General features: G+C 36.2%; 1 protein-coding gene across 2 annotated transcripts; it reads right to left on the reverse strand.

Moving 5' to 3' along the window:
- Positions 1 to 651: 651 nt before the first annotated feature.
- Positions 652 to 23400, reverse strand: AZI2 (5-azacytidine induced 2). Of its 2 annotated transcripts, none has more exons than XM_085311784.1 (8): positions 23222 to 23400; positions 15914 to 16143; positions 14500 to 14625; positions 14129 to 14228; positions 12032 to 12180; positions 8837 to 8898; positions 3940 to 4055; positions 652 to 1173 (listed from the first exon to the last, which is right to left on the reverse strand). In XM_085311784.1, exons 2-8 carry the CDS (start codon positions 16136 to 16138, stop codon positions 770 to 772), a joined length of 1182 nt encoding a protein of 393 aa, XP_085167910.1. In that variant the 5' UTR covers positions 16139 to 16143; positions 23222 to 23400; the 3' UTR covers positions 652 to 769. The 2 variants fall into 2 exon arrangements, with proteins under 2 accessions (XP_085167910.1, XP_085167909.1); XM_085311783.1 differs by having other exon boundaries at positions 8837 to 8964.
- Positions 23401 to 24003: the final 603 nt, after the last annotated feature.

Below are 24003 nucleotides of genomic sequence, written 5' to 3' on the forward strand. Positions count from 1 at the left end.
ATTCTGTGGCAGGCACCGTTGTGCGTAGAACAAAATCAGTTTCCTCATTATGAACTGAAAGAAAGTTGAACATCTAAGATTTCTAACTTTCAACAGCATTACTTATGATCCTTTATAGTTCACAAGACCCCATAATGGTGCAATCTAAATGAGATAGCCTGGGATTATTTTCCCTTGCCACTATCTAGTATAAAATCAAATTAAAAAAAAATCACTATTTTTATAAAAATCTCACAGAAATGTATTTCTRAACCAGAGGAATTAGGCAATAACTGAAAAGAGGGAAGGAGGTACACTCAAATTCTTTATGTTTTAAACTGGGAAAGAAAAACACTGTCAAAATTTAACTAAGAGCTGTTATAATCAGCATAAGATACCAACTATTTTCTTGAGAATATACAAATAGCAAACAAATAAAGAACTGGATTATTTTGTTTTATTCCAAGAACTAGCTTTTCAGTGAAGTTTTCTGCAAATGCATGCCATTTGCAATGAAAAACTATCTAGGCTCCATGCTAATTTGTTTACATTTACATTATACCAGCACAGCTTTAACTTCAAGGAACTTGCTCCTTAATTTACCGCAGAGAAACACTAGGCTTTCTGTTCTGACACTAGAAGAGGAAGGAAGAGAATTAAAAAAAAAAAAAAAAGAGAATTAAAAAAAAAAAAAGTTTAAATCAATTGTTTTCTCTCTTTAAAAAGTTCCAGCAGTAAGGTGCCTATTCAGAATCACTCTAAAAATGCCTCAGTTCATTCTAAAAATTGCCTAACTCTTGTGCAGACAATTTTGATTACACTGATCCAGGTAATCTGCCGGACAGTTTAACAGGGTGGTTTTGTTTTTCATTTCCCAAAACATATTCTCATTAGGCTTTGGAGGACTTGGGAATACCCAGGAATTATCTTCCAGAGAGCTCTTTCCATAAGAATGGTGGTCCTGAAATGTTTTACCATCAACTGGAATAGGTCTCTCATCTGTCCATGCTTGCTGAGTCATCCTTTCAGATGAGACTTTTACATCTCTCAGTGGAGGGAGGGGTATAGTATTGCAGAGTCCTTGATCATTTTGTGAAAGAGATAGGTTTTTATAGACTACCCGAGATGTAGTCAAATGCAGCTTTGTAAGGTTCTTCTCCAAGTCTTCAACACACTGTACCGGTGCAGAAGCAGCTGAAGATTTAAAAAATTAGTTATTTAAATAGAAGACAGAGCATTTTTATATTCTCTGAATACGCTGCAGTATAGCAGACATTACAACCAGTGTTTTCAAGTTAAGAATTTTTAAAACACATTTTACTTCAGTAACTAAGTTATAACTGAACATACTAACCCTCTCAGACTTTGCAAAGTAAACCAGAGGATCCTGAAATCAGTGTCTAAAATATATGCAAAGATATATGCAATGTTCACCCATTTAAAATTTTAGGAAAGTCTGAAAACATGCCAGGAAAGGAAAGACTCTGAAAGAAAACAGTGCCTACTCAAAATGAAAGATCGGCCTCTCCAACACAAATCTAAACAAATAGCCTCATATATCCAGGTCAAGTTTTTGCAGTGACACTTTACATGAACATGTAATGGAGTAGGTAAATGATTTCTACAGTTAAAGAAGCTTGCAGCTCATGGAAAGTTTCCTATAATAGCTACAAATCTKGAGTATTAACATTATTTTGTAACCCTAGTTATTAAGGGACATAAAAAGGAGACACTATATTGGCTGAAGCATGCAATTTTAGCTTGTCACTAAAAATTTAAAAAGACAGTACCCAGTTTACAAAGATGAGCAAAAAGCATTTACCAATGTTCGTCATGCCTGAAAGATCAAGTTAAAGAAACTGATCTGGCCTCTTTGTGCTAACAGGTGTAAAAAGTGATTTGGGGTCTACAGACCCTTAAAAGTTAAAGAAAAAAAATGGAATCTTTTGTAATATATTCCAAATACTACATTTGCATCCAAGTTGGAAAAAAATCTAGTCATAATTAATCTGTTAAAACATAAAAGTAGTATTATTCTCTGTAGGAGTTACACTAAGCTTTCTAATGCCTTGACTATTTGCAGCAGCACAGCTGTACATCTTCAAAAGTGTATGGCATTACAGCCCCCTTCAGTGAGAGTGTGGTATAATTTAATTCGAATGACCTTTCAGGCTAAAACTAGTCAAAGTTCATATTAAGTATTTCCAGTGTTCATATTAGAGCTGTCTAAGATAGAAGGCCAAAAACAGAAACAGGATTATTTGACAGGAAAGAAATACGGCCACTTAAACAAGGCTGTCCTACATTGCAAGTAGGTTACACACAATACATACAATCTTCATTTGTTTTGAAGCAATAGCCAGAAGACCAAATTAGTACTGATGCCTTCAAGAAGTTCTGTGAAAGAGCTACATACTTCTGCAGACATGTGGACTTTGGTCTGAAACCTATACGTAAAATGAGAAAAAAAACACACACAAAACCACTGCATTGCTAGAATTTTACTAAAAAAAAAAAAGAAAAAAAAATCCAATAGTGCACCTAGGGGCTTGCACTTGACAATTCTGCCTCAACAGTCTAATTGAGCCAGTTCAGACCAGGATCAAGTAACTGAAATACTGTGACAATTTGCATGCACTTGCACAGACAGAACAATCATTTTAAGGTAGCAGTTGGGGGGGGTATCTCCCCTTCTGCCCCCCCCATCTGTACTATAGATTGTCCACAGCTAGACAGCAGAAACAGGATAAATTTGTTGCCATTGAGGTATGACCAACTACAGCAGCTAACCAAAGAGCCACCACAAAAGCAATCTTTGGCATCTTTTTCTGGATATCTTGAACAAGTATATAAACACACTCCAGGTAAGAACTAAAGATCCCTCTACAGTCTCAGTTGTTAAGATACCTGAAATACCTTGAGRCACGCAATTTATACAAGTATACAAGTCAAAGCAGCATGTAGTTTTCAATCTTAAATTTGTTCATGCTAAGAAGTACTGCAAGGCATCAGGCAAAAATAAAAGACATACTTTGTTGAAAAGGAGTTTGAAAATGCAACAAAAAATCCATGAGCACATGGAAGTCTATGATACACATCTGTTGAAAATGCCTTCTTGCATAAATACCACAATCCAGATGAGCAGAAAACGAAGGGGATAGTTTTGTGGGGCTAATGTTGATACAATTCAGTATTTAAAAACCATCTCTTGTAAAGCATTTGGCTTGAGAGAAACAAACAGAAGCACTGACAAACTACTCACTGAAATTATGTACCACACTTGCACTATGCAGAAATTACCATTTTCCCTTAATTATTTGCAAAGTGGCASCAGAATTGACTTTTGCAGCATCAGTAGTCTGACCTTCAGAAAATGTCACCCTGCATAGCATTTCACTAGAAAATACAAGTTTTCTGAACGCTATCATAGATAAATATGTAATTGTAAAGGCAATTTCAATCTGCTAAGGTTTGGTTTTAAGATGTTGCCAAATTAATACTTTATATATCCTATACTGGGAAAATAAGACCTGGGGGGGGAATAATATATATATATATATATATATATATATATATATACACACACACACATATATGTATGTATGTTTTTTTTTTTTTAAATACGAAGTAGTTATGGTAAAAGGTCAAATACGAGCAAACTTAACACCTCAGCCTTGTGCACATAAGCAACACTTGACTGAGAAAAAAGCCACAAGGGGAACAGAATACAGTACTGAAGAAAAAAAAACACATCAGCAACACCTTTATGTGTGAAGTTGACCAGTATGAGACAGAAGCAAAAGCAGAAAATGGGTAGGCTTGAACCATAATATAGTCTGGCTTATCAACTTCAATTGATGAGATTCTGATAAGATATGATAGCTAGTTCCTTTTTAAAATGGCACAACTTAAATCAACGGTTTGTATTTGTAAAGTCCATTCCTGCAAACGCTGACTTGCCTTTCTTAGTTGCTGYTGGATTTGTTTTCAGCTTTCGTAGAACCTCAGCTTGCATTTCAGTCACTAGGTGCAAATTAGACATTTCTCTCTTCAGTTCCCAATATGCTTGTTGCGCACTTTCAAAACAAAAATTTTTTTGAAGTTAAGTATTTGCCACCTGTACAGCATCCTCATGCCTAGTAACAGTTCCAAGGCTAACTGACTATTAACTGTTAATAAATTGTTTTCACCTGAGATGTACTGTTAATTTTTTATTAGGGTAACATAATTCAAAATGAATTCAGCAGTACTAATAATTATCTCAAATTGAAGGACACTTGTATATCATATTAGACTCTTACATGTTACAATGTATAATATATATTAACATACTAAATAATACTAATAATTTCAAGTTCTCCAAATGGAAAGAAATATTAAGTATATTCTCTAATTTCATTACTTGAAAGYAATCATCTTCCCATAAAATTAGTAGTCCCAAAGGAACTTTTTTTTGAATACATTAAATGGATACTGGACTATAAATAAGCTGGAGTATTAACTGTGATTTTTTTCTGATAAACGATCACACACTGGCATGTTGTAATCCTAGTCATGTTAATCGATCAGTCTTAAATATTCAATCAAAATCAGTACTGACTCTTTACACCACTTTGCTACAACAAATTCAGACTAGATACTTGAGATTCAAACTGAATCCACACAGAAACCAAGTTAAACTAATTCAATATGCTATTCAAGTAATCTAATTCATGTTAGTATACTGCCTTATTAGACAGTATAAGCATTAGATTCAATTCATTTTATGCTAAAATGGTATAATATGAGAAATATTTAACAATGGCAGCACTGATCCAACATTGCAGTTTCAGCTTATGAGCTGATAAGATAATTAAGAACAAGATCAGAAAAAGTCAGCACCTTCATACATTTYTTGATTAAAGTTTCACTGAACACCACATTTATGTTGACTAATAATTAACTTATTTCCCTTTAAATAAGGGTCCAGTTACTTCAATATAAACTGGAAGTAAGAAGTTTTTATACTTAACATCCTACCAGATCACATTTATGAAAGATGAGTATCATGGATGAGACTTTTCAGAAGATTCATTTCCTCCTCTCTACRTTCGCCAAAAATGTTTCTCTGACAACCTGTTCAGTACCTCAAACTATTTGTTACATGACTAAGAGCAATTAAGTTATAGAACAGCTTTATTTTAAAATATGTATTTATATAGATTTTTACTTATCTAAAATAGCAGTTTAGGATCATTCTCTCATTAAACCTGTCACTGAAAGGAATGTGATTCAAAGTAGTGAGACAAAGCATTGAAGCTATTACCCACTTCTGTAAGTTAGCCAGCACTAAAAGAAGTTTCCTTAAAACAAAGTAGTTAAATGGTATCTTTTCTTCTGTACATAGAATATTTCCTCAGAACACAAATATTCAGGTTTAAAAAACATTTTATTGAAGAATCCACAGAAACCTGATGGTTTACTAGCTAACGTATTAGGTAGTGGCAATTCTGATAAATGGAAATGTAATAGCCTCAGCACTGATAATTTAAGTTAACCTGCGGCAGAATTCACTTGCCTCTTTGAACTTTTAATGAGAGGACAACTTTAACTTACTCCATTCATGTTTTTTTTCAAACTCAAAACTAAGATCAAACAAACTTTAGTTATATCAAAACAGAAYTGTCCAACCTTTTTACTGTATTTATATATTGAAGTGGTAAATATAAGATCAGTTCAGTGTCTGTCACAAACAGAAAGGAAAGTGCTTTGGTGAATTTCATCAGGGGAGTTTAACTACTTAAAAGAATCTTGCAAATTAATGCAGATATCAGAAATCCACTTAAATCATCTACAACATATTTTAACTATTTTTGTGGATACTTGTATATAATCCATTGCAAAGTTGCTAATTTTAAAGGGAGTTACAATTGAAAATCAAGGATTTAGATATGCTTGGAAACGTACCCTATGCTGTCTTCCAACAAACATGAAACATGTTATCACCTAATCTCTTATCTTTCCTTATGTGCTTATGTGTTCTGTACAGTGTACATGCTGCATAGCATAGTAAGACATTTTTAGCTACAAATATTCTTTATTGTTTTTTCTTCTTGTTTTTCTTTTAATACAAAAATATATCAATTTAATCAAATTTTTAATTATTGTAGTTACTGCAATAAGAACACAAGAATGTATTACCCTGCTGAGCGGGGAGGTTGGACTAGATGATCTCCAGAGGTCCTTCCACCCTTACTGATCCTATGATTCTATTAATTGCAAGTATCTGTGAAACAATTTTACAATCCTTCATTTTGCTAGAATAGTCCCCTTCCTGAAACACATAATCTAAATGTACACCTAAATATATATGTGCATGTGTGTGTGTGTGTATATACATATATATATATATACACACACACACACCTATATTTATGTATATTACACAGCGAGATTTTAGAATGACCACAATTAAATCTACAGCAAAGTAGTCTCACGAACCAAGAATTTAAAGTCAGATTTGCAGGCTGACAAACGCAAAGTAATTATTTTCCAAAAAGGTAACTAACTGCAAATGCTTCCTTCTCTCATAAGCAGGACTGATTGCTACCACAAATGTTTTGTGTAGGAGCTTTTTCAAGTGTTTTTACASAGATTTTTGGATAGACCTATTATTCATGCATTATATATTCGTTATTTATATTCTATTACAATATAAGCTACACTGTACATATACTAATTCAGACAGCTGCAATCTGAAAGACACTTTTTGGAATAAATTTGCACTGGAAGATTAAAGAGGTAACTCTTTTACCTTGAGATAACACCTTTTGTTCAGGCGTGTAAGACTGACTACGAAGCTCCAGGAGAAACCACAAGTGCTAGCTAGCTACCCAGTCAAGATGAAAGGTGAAAAGCATAATTGGGGTATAGTGTGYACAATGTTATCATCATTATACCAGAGACCATATTAAAGAAATGTGTAGTGTTTTCTTTCAGTGATTGATTTCCTTTCCCATCTCTTGACTAGCCAAGTAAGCCACAAGATGTTATTCTAAACAATCTCTCATTATGAAGGACTACTCTTCCCTCTTGTGGAAAAATCATATAAGTACACAAATAAGCATCGCTACTTGTATTTCATACCCAGTTATTTACTTCTGCAAGATAAAGCATTTGGAAACTTATCTATGCAAAATAAGACATTTTATGAATATATTAGTAACTACCAAATAAATTTACTTTTTCTTTTTAAAAAACTACACACATACTCGAGACAGAATACAGGGGACCATTTCATAAGCACAGTTATTCAGCCTGTATTATCTGAATGGCCACAAAATGAGAACACATGCTTTATGATGTGTTAGTATTTTTCAGGTAAACTGCTATTTCTTTTAGCAGATAGAAGATGGAATTTATATCTTTCTTACTTCCTGTTTACTTGAAGCAAGCAACAGCACAAGCACAAAAAAGTGAAAGGATAGGTTTGTCCAATGCACCACTGATAGGATTATTTATCAGTGTTACTGATTACTTAAAAAGGAGTAGAGACAACTTTGAAGACTTGTGCACAAATGAGTTCCAAAACAGCTCCAGAACTGCCAGCCTCTTGTACAACCTCTTTTTCCCTGAATGGCTCTCTTTCACTTCAGTTACTTGCTTAGATATAAGCAGAGAAGGACAATAAACAGCAACTAAAGTCAGTCATGTTATCTTAGTATTATATCATCTGCAAACAGAATCATCACAATACACCAAAAAGGGCTACTTACAGCAGGCATTTAAGATTCAGTCAACGCAAAAATATTACAGCCCATAGATTCCTGAAGAACATATTTCATAAGCATCTTATACCTGAGCTCCATGCACTTAAGCATTCTTGGAAAATATTTAAAAGCTACTGCAAAATGTCACCTATAGAGCTCTATGCTTGGCAGCTCAAAGCTCCTCAATGCTTCTCATTTTTATTGTTAGCCCAAAATTTGAAGATTCTGAGTATAAAACCATGTGCAAAGGTGTTTAGCAAGAGATCTTCACTCAGATTCATTCTTAACAATCATGGACTTCTAAAGAAAAATGAGTATGGTCATTGATGAAAACGCTGATAGATAATACTAAATCATACRCTGCAAAATAATCACAGTGTAACTGAAACCATCTTTAGAAGAAGTAGCTCTTGTCATGTATTACATTCCTTTCCTCACCTGAGCATAATCATGGCTTTGGGAGTTTTCTTTTATATTTTCCCAACTAATGCCAACCTGAACCTGTCTTGATGGGACATTGCTCTCCTAATCACTCCCTTCATTACATTAGTTCCAAGAAAAGAAATCAGACATCATTGGAGGTAGATCTAGTCCTTTAAAGGGTGAGGTCTCAGTGGATTCTCAATATTATAAGGAATCTTAGAGGAATAAGATGTCTTCTGGTAGCAATTTTATTCCATCACACTAAGTAAAATGCACGTTCCAAAACTAAGCAAAAGAGTTTTGAAGCTACCACCTACACAAACAAGAATCTCCACGTGTGCAAAACTACAAAATTCCTAAGACCACGAGGAGGCTCAGAAGTTAATCTACCACCTACTCAAGTCAACCAATTATTAAATTATCATGGATTTTTAAATCCACTTTAAGTCTCATTTTCTATGCATCAATCTGAAAATGTAAATGTTTTTCTATGCTGATAGACCAGGATGATAGTGAGAAGAAAGAAAAAAAATGACAATAATTTTGATAAATGGAGTATACCTGGACTTGAAATTGACGCAGATTGAAATAAGTTGTCTGTACATGCTGCAAGAAGATCTATCAGTTGAAATAAACATTTCTCAATAAACTAATAATAAAACACAAAAACCACTTGATTTTCATACCTCTGAATGCTTTGGCTTTGAAGGTGGTCTCCGTTTAGTAGATYTTCTTCTTGAGCCTGGTCCTGCATAACAAAGTGAGAGGCAGGGAGTAGGGACAGGGAATGAGCAGGTGAGTACAGATCTGTGAACTGAAAATATTAGTGAAACAACAGGTTATCTTGTAGTTTATGTTAAAATCCAGAAGTRTCGAAGTCTTGGTTTTTGTTAGCTGCGGCAGTTTTCAAAATGGGCATAAAGACTTTACGAAGAATTTCCACCTAAAAATGCTTAACTTTATCTRCTTAATTAATTCATGCCTGAGCCATGCTTTCAGGTAAGAGAACAGCACAGGTAATCTTCCAGCATGCAGATTCTACAAGTCTAGCCAACAGGCTTCAAACTAGCCATGATTCTGTATTCTTTGCAGCTGAGCCTTGCTTCTTCGCTTCTTTGAAAAGCACAAATTGAGGAAGGCTGTTAACTTCCAAAGAGTTTGGCAAACATTAAAATAAATAAATAAATAAATAAAGGAAAAAAAAAGTAGCCTTCTCGTTCTTTCCCTGCCCCAGAATATAAAGATCTTTTAAGTCAGAACAAACTGTTTCAGTACAGATTTAATTCCACAAGTTATTTTTATACTAGAACGTAATTTCTCCCTTAAGTCTACAAGATGCTTGAAGTGATATGTACAAGCAGTCTCACTGAAGTCAACAGAGCTGTTCAACAAACCAGACACTGTTCTTACTTCAGTGATCGCTGTCTTTGTGATGCTTCTATTTTAAGTTTTCATTCGTATCATATTTTTCCTGTTCCCTTCCTACTACACCTTTTTCTCTAGGCAAAGCTGTTAACTGAATTTGAATGGTTAYTGTGTTTTCATGATGGCCCATTTTAATTTGGATTAACTTGCTAGTATAGTACACAAATTCTATTCAGCTACAATGCAAAACCTGAATRAGAGTATCTAAAATAGAAAATTTCTGAAAATATTAATTAAAAACAATAGAGGAAAATAGCAGCTGGGTTTCAAACAAYGCTGAGCTATCATTGCCCATTCATCGTATTTGTTTCACCTGACAACTCCCTTGCCTTTTGAAGATTTTCCTATCATCTGTTGAAGAATCTATTTCATATTTCAAAAAACTTCCAGCTGCACTACATTACCACAATTTGAAAACTTGTTCATTTTTACCTCTTATACTGACCAGTTCCAGAATCAAGAGAAATTATATATTAAAAAAAGCAAGCAAGCTCTTCCTTGGATTCCTTCTTTACAACAAACACTACTATCATATGCTATTATCATAAACATTATTTAAACATTGTCACGTCTAGTATTCCTTACAAATGTTTTAGTCTCTTTTTCTTGTAATTCCCATTCTTACAATACAACCTGCAATCTTTAATTGTTTATGTGGCTTTTACCCTATTCTATAAAATTACCTGGAGACACCTACACTGCACACAAGTTACAGTATGTCTTCAAGATTTACAAGTTACTGGAAATATCATTAAGAACACCAGATGCAACTGAAAAGAGCCAACAGTAATGGAGGTTACATCAAGGTAATGGGATTTATCTCCACCTAGTGGAAAAACCAAAGACTAAACCCTAACAAGACATTCAGTGCAGTTAAGCATGTCCACGTAAATGTATCCACTTAAGTTAGGAGTGGAGCAGGAGTGTGGCAGATCTGTGGAGACACACTCAGTGCTGAGGACCCAATGTGCCAACCATAAATGCTTTTGAGAGCACCTATGGAGAAGAACATCACTTCAGGCTAGCTCTAGTCTTGTCTCTGGACGGCCACTAGRGGTTGGGGTGCATCTTGACAGCTTCATCCAAAAGGAATCCAGTTTCCATACTCCAGACTGCTCCATAATGCAAGGTACAGTAGGCAGCAATAATTAGGAGRTTTTCTTCAGAAGTACATTTCTGCAGTAATCTAAATATGTCCATCACAGATTCAAACAAACATTCACAAATTAAACCAAATTTGGTTTGTAGGAAGGATGATGGCCACCCTCTATTTGTGAGTCCTATATATCTTATGTATTGACTCATTCAGAAATATTACATGAATCAAAAATCTGATAAGCAGAGCGATTAATGACCATAAAAAACTTTGACAATCAGTAACAATAAATTAGCCTGCCTTCCTGAAAAAAATCGCATTTACAAAATTTTCAGAAATACTGTGCAACTTTAACATGACTGCAGAGTCCTAGAGACTGCTATCATACCTTCTATCAAAGCTAAGGTGTAAGGCAGTAGTCATACACTAAACACGATGTTTTTATAACTCACTAATGCATTTTATTACTGTTAAACTAYCCTGATACTCCTTTTTGAGATCCTAATCCCATCTACCTCATACTGTAGGTTTCTCAAAACAGAACTGCCCCAGAAGCAGAAGGGAAGGGCATCAAAAGGCACATGGCAAGACTTTGAAATTATGTCTTTCATTACAAATCTTAAATGCGAAGTGTGCTGTAGTGATCATATTTTTTATGCTGCAAAATCTCCAGCCAAATCATCTTCCACAAGCCACCCTCTCCACCCCARCACCACTATAGCTCCTTTCCACTTTTCTATCCCAAGGCCTGTGGGACTRAACAGGTTTCTYAGAAAGCAGATCCAGATTTTACTCTTAAAATATACTTGACTGTTTCACCTTGGATCTCCCTTACATATTATGCAGGGGTTGGGGTGACAGCACTACCCTGACCATGTCTGAACTTGACCAAAGTTGCAGGAATCCCCTTTCCCTTAGTTAAATAATACATCTCATCATCAAGATAAAAACAAACAAAAAAACAAAAACCCATCCGCTTCCCTGACAAGCTTCATGCCACTACCCCAAAGAAAAGTGCTAGAGCTCTTTAACAAAGCTCATGAGATCTAAGATAAGCATTTTATTATTCCCTTAAGAAGCTCAGCCCAAGACAAATACCAGCACAGTATRATTCAGTCTGAATGGCTACTTACAAGAAGTTGTAAAGCTTCATTTTCTGTTGCTTACAATGGCAACTGCTGTAAGATCTCATCTGTCTAAGCACACTATTTCCAAGAAGCTAAGCTTAATTTTACTAAGATGGTCATTTTTCACTCAATTACACACTTGTTTACCTTCTGTTGTGCTTGAAGAAGATATTTAAGACAATACTATAACACAGTCAAGTCTGTTAATAATATTTCCTTAAAAATAAAAATACCTTCTGCTTGGATTTTTGCAGCTCCTTTCTGAGACTGTTGCACTCTTTCTTGAGCTTCTCTAGATCCTGTTCTAGACTATGCACTTTCAGGTCACTGTTCAGCTTCTCTATTTCCCAGCTAGACTGAGTACTACTCAGATTTTTCATCACTGTAAGACAACAAGCAAGACAACCAGAGTTCAGTCTCAGTTCAAGGAATGTGACTCAACACAAAGTTTCACCTCTCCTTTCCTAAACAGTTTCCATTAATCAGCTTATGCCTCACAAAAACCTCATCCTGAAGAAACTATCAGTCTAAAAGCAAGAACAACAGTAACACTGGTGAAGATGTTGGTAAGAATAAATAAATAAATAAAATAAATTCTGAGTTCAAAGCAGAGTCCTACTTTTCAGGAATGTTGTGGAGATTTTATAAAGAAAATGCGTTAACATAAAAAGTTACTAAGAAATACAAAATTCAACTGCTGGTGAATACTCTGCATATATAGTTTCTTTCTTCTTACACACTTTGAAAACATAAGCCTTCTCCCTCCAGATTTATAGTGTTACCTGATTTACCCTAAGATTTTTTCCAATTTTGGAAAGCAAGTTGTTCCAGACAGAAGAGCAAAACATTTATCAAAATAAAAGGGTAAAATCTTGAGATTACGCATGCCTTTGCATTAGATATGGGGGAGGCAGGGGGAACACTCGCCCTCCCCCCGCACGCACTACTGAGAAGTGACAGAAGATTATCCTAAACAAGTCAGCAGTAGAGGGGAAAAAGAACACAACAGGAAGAAACCTTCCAAATTTTCAACTCCATAGTACACTCTGCAAGATTTAGTAATTTACACAAGCCTGTTACACAAATTTTTCTTAAGTAATCAGAGCTACGATTCAAAGCMTGTTTAGATTAAAACTGACTACTAAATAAGGCTTGAAATCATCACATATTCAGAGCTTTTTTTAAATAAACTCTGCACTTATATYCTTTCACCATGATGTCCTCAACAATGGTACTGCTGCTAAGTGTGGTTTGTTATCGCAGATTTAAAAAAAAATTGTGCAGCGGAAGTAGCACATTATATGCTTGAGGTCCTCATGGAAAGTAATGCAATTCAAGCATAGCAAAACTTAGAAGCATCTTTCAAGTGGTAGCATTTGTACAAGATCTGAAGTCCAGGRTATGTATTTTCACATCTCTAACTTTACACATGCAGATGGCACATTCTTGYTCTCTTTTTATATATGAGTGCATTAATAAAGACTTTTATGATGATTTACCTTACATCTATACAGTGCTCAAACAATTTCACTAACAGAAGTTGGATTTGGGCTTTGGGAATTGCCTATACACACCGTGTTTTGTTCCTCCTTCCTCTTCTCAGCAGAGACACTACCACTAGCATCTCTCTCCTCCCTTCCTCAACCTCTAGCCCTTTAAAGAGCTGCTGTCCACCACAGCTACTGCTACATCCTCTTGTACTTGTCATACCCCAACAACGAGACACAGCACTATACCAGATTATCTGCAGGTACAGGAGGAAATGGCAACACCAGTGTAGTATTTATATTTCAGCAAGTGTCCCCCCCAGCCCTGCTCTGCGAAAATGGTGGTGGGGTCAAGATAGATTCAGGTCCAGCCTGCAGACTAACCAATGCATTCTGTTGATCCAAGAAACAATAGACCTACATTAAAGCACTATATAGTATTAATGGTTTGTTAGCACTCTCTTAGAGATGTACCTAAATGTGTACATTCTACTAATGCAAAAATGCAAGTTTACTGAACAGTATTTAGAAATACTGTTAGATATACACAATTAGCCTATTGAACTGCATGTCTATGCATGCACCTTCCAAACTATTAGAATAACTTATAGTGGAAAAATTACAACAGCTTCAAATCTTTACCATGGATCTCCTTGCCTACAACAATCTAACAYGCATGCCACCATATGCCAGAACGAACATATACAAGCTTGAAGTTCCTCATTACAGTATACAGCTCACTCACTCTCTACATATAGGCTTAAACCTCCTAAYATGCTGAGTTCACAGTGTAACCACTAAAAGTGGTCAACATATATTAAGATGGAATAACTAATTATGTACCTTGTTGAGTTTCCACTTCAGTTCTTAGTTGTAAAAGTTCTACTTCTTTAGACTGCAACTGTTCATTCAAGATTTTCAAAGACTCTGACGTTTCTTTCATCTGTTTTCAGAAAAAAAAACTTGAAGATTTTTTCTATCACATCTGCCATCTTTCATTGATCTGAATAGTCCTTCTAGTATTAGCTCAGCCCAGTAGTAAATCTGAGATACCTGAAACTAATGTTAAATAAAATAGCACAATGTGCTTTAAAAACCAAAATGAGCGATAAAACAAACACCGTTAATCTTCAAGCAAAATATATTCCTTAGTAAACATTTACTAACTATGCTGTACTTCCATAGCATGCATTTAAGTCATTAAACAGTCATACCATTTTATCCAGTTTGCTTTTCAGACCATCTCGGTCAATGCAGGCCTCTCGATAGGCTTGGTAAGCCTTATTTACTTGTTCACGTCCAACAGAACTGCACTCCTCTTCCAGTCGTGAGCCAAGGAGCTAGAAGTTTAACAGACAAAAGTAGTAAGAACTTTCCTATGTTACATTCAGAACACTGAAATTGAGTAAGTGCAGCTAGTTAGTATTTTACAGCCTGCAGCATTAAACCAATAGTTTATGTTTTTCGGAAAATAAATTCAAATACGTTCATATGGACCAAAACTTAGCACAAGTGCAATAAAAGCTGTCTGTAAATTCTGCAGATCTCTAACCATACTTAGTACTTGCTAAGAATATTTAAGAACTATCCACAAACCAAGACTACTCACATTGACAACTCCTTAACCACATTTTTGTCAAGTTCTTAAAACTGTACAAACTGCTTTTTGGAGGGGGAAAAAGAAAAAAACTTTTAGCATATAAAGAAAACATACGAAATTCAGAGCAAATTGTGAATATAATCTTGTTTAATGAGACAAATATCTCTAATAAAACATTGATTAAGTTACATCTGTCTATATAAAGAGTTTTTATTCATTCTGTTTATCCGGCACTCTTGTTTTAAAAGTACAAAGGAGGTTAAAGGCATTCAAGTCTAAGAATTATTTGAACTGATTCATAAACTTTTTCTATCCCCAACACACCCACAAGACCTCATATAAAGGAAGAGCTCAGCAAGTTTTGTCAAAGTAAATTCTGTCAAATTACTCATCAAGAATTCCTGCGTAAGTATTTTAAAAACATACTAAGCATGACTCAAATTTTTTATTCTAAGGCCAAAAACTAATACACATATATTCAGACTAAGTTTTTAAGTCAGTAGCACATACTTCGGATTCAGTCCTAATACACTTCTCACTTCTAACTATCTTAGATTATTAAGAAGAAATTCTTTACCAACCAGTTTTTCCTGATGATGTCAGTATGTTAACCGTAAGAGTCTTTTAATAGATAATTTATGGATTCTGACAACCTATAGACTTCACACTTCACTGTTCAACAACACTAGGCTGGACGACCCAACGCAGTAAGTACTCTAATGAGACAGATAAAATGCAGTAACAATCTAATGCAACTATACTTCCTTCCGAGTCTAACTGGTATCTTTGCATGGCACTACTGCATGAGATCACAAGCACAAAGAAAGAATAAAAAAAATCCAGTATGACATAACTGGACTACTGGGGAGGAAGAACCTGCTTCATTTAAGTAGATAAGATCATTTACCAGATTTTTTTTTAAACCTGGAAATAATTTTCAGTATATATTTAATATCTGCTCTGCCATCCAAATATGAGAGCAGAAGTCTCCAGCTGATACCAGAAGGTGTTCAACTGATTTTTCCTACCTTCTCTTCCAGAATTCTCACTCTTTTCTTTAAGAAGGAGTTCTCCTTCTCTGTCTCCTTTAGCCGTTTCTTGATATCTTCATATGCAGTGACAAGAGCAAAGTGTGAGGCAACAGACTCATCTCCACTATAGGATGAAACAGGAACTTCCCCATCTCTCCTGTGAGTGTTGTCTGCTTTTTCATGGTTCAAAATACAGATGTCATCTTCTATCAACTCCTCCATGACAGCTGTTAAAGAAAAAAGAGAGACAGGTAAGGGTGTAAAATTCACACAAAGATGAGAATGAGATTCTCACAAAGCTGAATAATCAGGAAATATCTTAAACTTGCAGAAAATCTTGAAACCCATTTAACACATTAAAAATCTCTTCATTAGAGAAGAAATATATCTTGCATTGTTACTTTTGGTAAAAATGTTTGAGCATGTATCATATCTATGAACTCCAGAAATTTTTTTCTACTAAGGCTTAGTAACATCCTAGAATTTAGCTGGTACCTATTTGAAACTCCAAAGGAATATCCTACTACAGTTTAAGTTTACTAAGTTAMAGTGGAAGTTATTTTATGATTTTGTTTTCCAAGTACAAGTGCCAAAAGGAAGGTATTTCTTTTGATTAATTCTTGAAAGCAAGTATTTTGTACACTTCCTAAACTGTAAAATGTAAACTGTAAAACCTTAATGCACAATAAYAGATCATTGAAGAGGCTGAATGAGCTACTCCTTACTTACTATTCAAGTCACCATTGCATTCTCGCCTAACAACATGAGAGAAAACCCAAGACTTCAGACTGACACCATTTTCAAGTAACTCCAGAGAGTAACTAAGTACACTCATTTAAGAATTTTCCTATTTTAACACTGCCATAAGATCATTTAAAGCCACCATAGCACACATACTTCCTAAAACAAATTTGTTGATATTTTGAGATCACCCCTGCTCTTCCCCTTTAAAGGGCATTTTTGTTTTCAGAAAGGAGTACTACTCTTGAAACAGGACTTCTTCCACTCCCCCAGAATAAACAGACCCTTACCGTTCCTAAGAGAGCTTGTTAAGCTAGTTAGTCATGATCTGAAAAGAAACATCTTAGCATTGTGTGTTCTAAATAGCTTTTATTTTTTTCCCATCAAAAAGTACATAAATACAGTTATTTGACATGAACATACAGTTTAATCTTAAAAGAAATACAAAAATTCCTACTATAGATGAGTGAGGCAAAAAAAGAAAAATCTATTGAAAACTATAAAAGAAACTAAGACCAGAGTCTTAGTTAGAAGAATTTTAACAAACAGTTTTAACAATTTATCAGTAAACATCTGTTTCTTGTGCTTACTGAATATTCCTTTTATTTGATATTTCAAAATGTTTCAGATCTCAATCTGTAGAACTATATGCTGTAACTTCCTAACACGTAAGAAAAATGCTATGRCTTCTGTATTACATAGCTGCAGGAACACTCAAAAGGTAAGCTGCAATATACCTGCTACTAACTGAAGTATACATTAGATACAGGGAAGATGACCCCCCCCCCAAAAAAAAAAAACAGCATTACTAAAAGGTATCTAAATAAATAAGCATATCCTAAAGAGCAAAACAAACAACAAAAACAGAGGAACAGTTTCTCTTTTGTTTTTTCTTCAGAAAGCTTTTGCTTTTGTATTTTGAAAGAAAAAAATAAATGTAAAATTCTACCCCCTGCACCTGCTCAGCCTCTATCAAAGGTGAATAAAACATACAAGCTCACACAAGAATAAAACCTGGCTATTAAACAGTGCAAGATCAGTAATTCTCTCAAGGTCATAGTCAAATGCACACTTCACAGCTCTTGGTTGTGGTGTCAGGAGACAAAAAAGCAAGGAAAAAAAAAGCCTTTATCTGTAAGAGAACTATGACTACAGCTGTAAACTTTTAATTTTACTGTTTAGTGATAGGAATCAAAATTTAGTTTCTCTAGTGTTATTTGAGGCTTTGTAAAAAATATAATCTGTAACAGAGAAAAACTTTCTGAAACAAAACACATATCAGATTATTCCACAAGTTAAAACTCTTCAAATCTGGCAGTCCCAGAAGGGGTTGCAAGATGGCTTATCAGACTCTAGCTACAAACATGAGCCTGTGTTTTATTCTGTTTTGCTTCCCCAAACAAGCTACACTTGCACACACTATTACAAATGCCAGAGAGCTGTCACTTTGAAATACCTCAAAGAATTTTGATCTACATGGATCTCCAAATCTTATAAAACTGTCCCACTAACATACTTCAAATAATATAAAAACATTAATATGAATAAAATTGATGTCCATCTCAACCTATTTACAGCAAGCTTTAAAATTCCATTTAACACACACATCCCACTACAAGAAAGGTATCGCTAATATTTTGCCTGTGACAAGGAAGTATATTACCTTTCATAAAATTTTCAGAGTGACTTGCACAATATGAAAAAGACTATTTGAAGAGTCTTATCTTTAATTTCAGAAATAAAAACATTAAGTGAACAAGAGTAATAATGTTTGTATTAAATGTTTATATTTCAGAAAAAAAATGTTCACAGATGTAGCACTAAGTTCTACTAAAAATACTTATGTCCACTGCTTAGAAGCATGAGTTCGAGTAGTGAGCACTGCTGAAGTTCTTTCACATTTGCACACCCTCACCCATTGTAGAAAAGAACAGTTTCCAGAAGCCACATACATTGTTTATCGCCACTTAAGTTACAGAACAGCTTCAGGATTTAATATATTAAGTATCTTGAGAATAATATCTTACCTGGCAGTAACACAGCTTTCTCTTCATAGAACTTGACAAATACTAGTCATTAACACCACAGAGGGTAGTTAAACATAAAATACATTTTGCATACAAGGGACACAAGAACACAGTTTAAATGAATTCCACAATGCACAGACTAACAGTAAACAGATCACTGCATAGATTTCTATAGCTTGAAATCCCAGTCCTATACTTTGGCCAGGAGTTGAGCTAGTAAAAGRAGGACTACATGACATCTTTTCCAATATCAAGCAGATTCCCATTTTGCCCCACCTTATTCTTTGAAGGAGAGCAGAATGGTTTTCAAAATATTTCCAAATGCCAAATACAAATGAATTTCAAGATGATGTTTTCCTGATTCTTTTATCGGCTACCAAAAGTATGAATTATTTTAGTTTACCTCCCAGACTTCTGGAGTTTGATTTAACAATGGTAAAATACATCCAGCCTCCAGCTGTTAAGAACAGGCATAATTCTGTACTGGTATACCTGCATTTACAATAAAAATATTAAATTCAACAAATACATTTGATACATAGAAATCCTAAAAAGAGTTCTCCGTTGTGTTGCGATGCTCACTTGTACATCTCAGAAGTTGTACTCATTTTTATCCTTTTTAAAGGCTTAAAGACATTCCAACATAGGTAYTGGAAAAACAAGATTTCCACAGCTGACAAAAAAACTCCAGAGAGCATACAGTGCATGATGCCTAGAAGAGGCAAGGCTCCCAATCTGCTAAGCATCTGTTATTTTGCACCTCTCCATCAAGGATCTTAGGTTCTCAATGATTCCAATCATGGTTAGTCTGTATTAAATGAAAATATTTATCTGAAAAACAGACACCTGCTACTATTTTAGAGCAAAAGTTCTGCATACATGCATCACAGAAGGTACTAGCTTTGCCCACTGTTTATCCTTCTATATGAAGAAAATCCCCAGGCCCACAGCTCTCCCCGAGAATCCACGCTTACACAGACACAGTTCTGCAGTCTCTGCATACTTGACGCTCCTCAGAACTACGTCAGCTAAGTATCACTTTCGGTTTGCTACTTCCAGAAAGTGGAAAATTATTGTCTTGGGTTCAAAAACTGCACCACTGTAGTTCATTTATAGTGAACATTTGGATAAGTCAGAGAAGTCAAGTAAACTCGAAATCTCCTTAGAAACTACTGGCAAATTTTTCAACCTCAAGCTTTTTACAATAAATAGTCCTCTAATTTCACAAGAATTAGAAGAATATTAAAAAGCCCACTATATGACAGCAGTACTTGATAAATTTCACTTTCTCTGAATAGTTTAATTTTCCAGTATCTTCACTGCTAATTTGCAGATATTATGCATATTCATCATTATATACTCAATTTGCCTTTCCAAGSATGCTGTCACAACAACCACTTTCCCTGACAACTGGTAGAAAAGAAAAAAGAAATATGAGTGAGTCAATTAAATACTTTCTTCCAATACCCAAAGCAACTACATCATATCATCTCAATTAGTATGCTATCAAATTTTAAACTAATTAGAAACAATACTGGAAAAGACACAAGTATGAGGAAGATGTGTTTGATGCCAGAAGAAGGGTTCAACAGCCAGAAGACAAATTGATTCAAAGGTTACAGAGATCCTCCCTCATGTGTTCTCATGCTAATATTGTCTACTACTTTAAACAGACTTTTTCCTAGCTTTATTCATTCCCATTTAGAAGTGTTTATAAAAAACAACCATACCAACGTTGCAAAACTAGGAGTTTTCATTTTAATATTTTTTTTAAAAAACAACACTCCTACCTCCTGGTCACAAGCTTCCTCCTATTCAACCATCAGGTAACTTGTGTTCAATAAGTTCGTAAGTTCAGTCATAAGGTATCACAAAAGCCTTGTATAACTGCATTAATACTTTTAATTCTATTGCAAGCACCTCACCCATTGCAGCTATGAAAGGCAAGTGAATTCAATCACACTCACAGCCCTTAGTCATCCTGTAATTCACTAATACAATCAGGTTTATATCTCATTATTTCAAACACGGCCAAACAGTATCTTTTTAGTAGTTCATAAGTGGATGCCCTTTAATTTTCAAGTTTCCTTTGCTTCACTTCTCAAACTTCAGTTCAAGGCTATTAATGCTTTGTTTCTTTTCCCCAAATATGTCAACAAGTTTTAGTAGCATCTGCTGCTATTACAGTAAGAACACTACATAACTATCATGTGATTATGCAAGATCTCAAATAATATAATTACAGTACATTCATATAACAAAAACATAGGATTGATTACAGAGTTGATTCTGGATAAAGCACATTAGGAAGGAGCCTCCAGAAATCTTCTAGCAGAACCCACCATTGAGCCCAGCCAAGCTAGAATTAACACAGGGATCAAGCTAATAACTATCTTCTCCATTTAACAAGCTGGATCTCATTACTACTTTAACTCCTTAAGGAATAYAGACTCTCAATCTGTATTTCCTCTGTTTAGGACATCCTCATGAAAGAATGAAGCCATATATCACAAGGTAAATCCACACTGCATTTCACTCCATTTTGCTCCATATATTTSATTATTTTTCTCAGTATCATTAAATTTCCTCAAAATCTATTATAAAGAAAACAGATATAAAGAGCATGTGCAGGTCTGCACATGCAGCTATAATAGGTCTAGCTGTATAGTCCTAGCTGTAATAGGTCTGCACTTCTGCAATGTTGTTCTCACTTTCTTAAATACATGCCCCTCATTTAATATATTCCATTTATAAAGTGCAATCCTCAACTCAATAGTTCTACTGATACAGTAAGAACAAAAGCTGCTGAATTTGCAGCTTCATGTAATAAGTTTTTCCAACATTGTCAGGTGACATCATATTACTCCTCTACTCTGAGTGGACTAGATAGTTTGTTCATGTATTTGGCCTAGTAATTTTCATRTTTACCCCACCTTTGAGGAGTTATACAGAAGACAAAGACATTCTGAAAACTAAACTGGATTATTTGCTGAAGCTTAGGTCATCTTAAAATTACCTCCTAATTTATTTCCTATTTTTGCTGCACAAAGATATCATTTCATCCCTTTTTCTAAGGCTCCTCTATTTAACTTTAAATGCAAAACATAATCCAGCTTGAATTCTAGCAATCATCACTTCATACTTTCCTGTAAGTTGATAAGGACAGAAAAAACAGGAAATTTTAAGTAATATGGAGGGAGAGAGGGTTGTGAATTGGATAAAACTCTTGGGTGATGTGACCTAGACTGCTGCCTTACCCAGCAAAATAATTTAGTTGTAGAGACTAAGGACTTAAGCCCTCCACTGAAAATCACTGACTTCACTGCAGAGTTAGTAACTCAAAACTATCCTCAGTTAAGTTTCTGGGGTAATATTCTCCTAGTTAAGCTCTAGTGCAGTCACTTGATCAACACTCATCTTCTATTATCAGTCTTACATCAAATATCAATTATTTAAACAACAACATATAGTAGTATTCTTGGATTTGTTTTGGCAAACACCTATGATAGAAATTTCAAGATACACATACTAATATACTATTGGCTCTATTAGTAGCAGTAGCATTTGGTCACACCCCAGTAACAAGGAAATTAAATGCTTCCCAAAGCCCACAAAAACATCTCAACCTAACAACATCGAGGAAATATCTCAGAACAGCACCTGACCTTCAGAGTCCATAACAGACTTCATTGTTATAACAGTAATTCTCCCCTCCCTCCACTCCTTCCTAAATTGCCATTCAGTATGGCAAAGTATCAATACACTTTCAAGCTCCTAATACCACTAGAGCAGCCCACAGCCCAATCTGCTCTCTCTGCTTAATTGCTGCAGGATTGATTTACTTAAAAGAGATTGGATTAATTACTCTGCCAGGTGAGGCACTAGGATTTTAAGACATAATTTTGTACAAACTGAAAATATCATTAACATATGATATTATCCGAACACTCATGAGTATTCTCTCCTTTCCAAACATGGTCTGCAACACCTATACTCCAGTCTGCTCTAATATTTCATCATGTTTTTGCCTCTTGCACCAATAATCTTAGTTCCTGTTTCTTTTGCCACATTTCCTTGAATTACTGCACACATCTCCCAGCTGCTACCGTATGAACTCATCCAGTTTTTCAGCTGAGCTAGGTGCGACCTCTTTACAAGCTTTATTACCTGAGACCCACTCCCATCTCTCATCTTGTTATCAGGACCTTCAGCCTACTTGGGAACGGTCCTCTTTATGCAGCTATACTCTTCCTGTACTGCAAAACCAGACAGGCATCACAAACGCCTCAGCTCTCTTGCTAAGAGAACGACTGTTYTTCGTGAAAAGGAACAGAAGAGCGGTCAGCCGGGCCCCCGTCTCCACAAGGGAGCTTTTCCTGCCCCAGGGGCAGGAAACTCCACGGCTCTCYCCCCACCTCGGGCTGCCTGCAGCGCGACACAGGCCGCGGGGCAGCTGCGCCGTCCCCGCCGGGGCCGCCCACACCGCGACGTGCCGCCGGCAGCCCCGCCGGCCCCTCCTCCCGCGCCAGGGACCAACCTCTCCGGGCCTTGCTCGGCCAGGCTCGTCAGTAACGAGCGGCCACCTCGGCGGAGGGGAGGCAGCACGGGCCGTCGCGGTCCCCGCTCGGGGCTCCCATCGCTTCCGTGCCGCAGACGCCGCCCGACGGCGCCACCGGCCTCCGCCGCCGCGGGAAAWTCCCGGGCGGCGCGGTCCCGCCCCCCGGAAGTCAACAAACGCCTCACGTGACGTGGACGTCACGCTCCCGCCCCCCCCCGACAGGCAGTGGCTGCCCCGGAAGCAGAGAGGCCGGCTGCCGGGCAGCGGACCACGGATCCCGGCATGCACCCAGCAGCAGCCGCGGCGCACGCCGGGAAGGCGCCCCGCCCCGCCCCGCCCCGCCCCTCCAGAGCGGCGGCGGCCGCTGGCTGCCGGGCAGGGCGGGCGGCAGCGCTGGCCTGCGGAAAACGCGACTCTAACCAGCAAACTCATCTCGTCCCCGCTAGCKCTCGCTCTTCCCAAGTACCTGCCGCTCAGAGCATCACCGCTACGCATACGGTGATAGTCCAAAAAATTTCTCACCTTTCAGAGGTGMACTGAATTTCCCCCCATACTGATTMGAAGCAAGAGTGTAATAAAGCAGTAAAGATCACAGCTCCTTTTATTGAGGACCTGCCCTCACCCCACAAATACATAATGTGAGAAAAACATTTACTGGTGGACTAAACAGCTGTTTTCTGAACACTCCTGAATAGAATGACTTCTGTGGGTTGTTACTTTTTGTTTGTTTTACTCTTTACAACACTAGCAGCTTCTTGAAC

This window comes from Rhea americana, unplaced genomic scaffold, assembly GCF_003343005.1.
Source record: "Rhea americana isolate MKP2758 unplaced genomic scaffold, rheAme1 scaffold_35, whole genome shotgun sequence".
NCBI classification, from domain to species: domain Eukaryota; kingdom Metazoa; phylum Chordata; class Aves; order Rheiformes; family Rheidae; genus Rhea; species Rhea americana.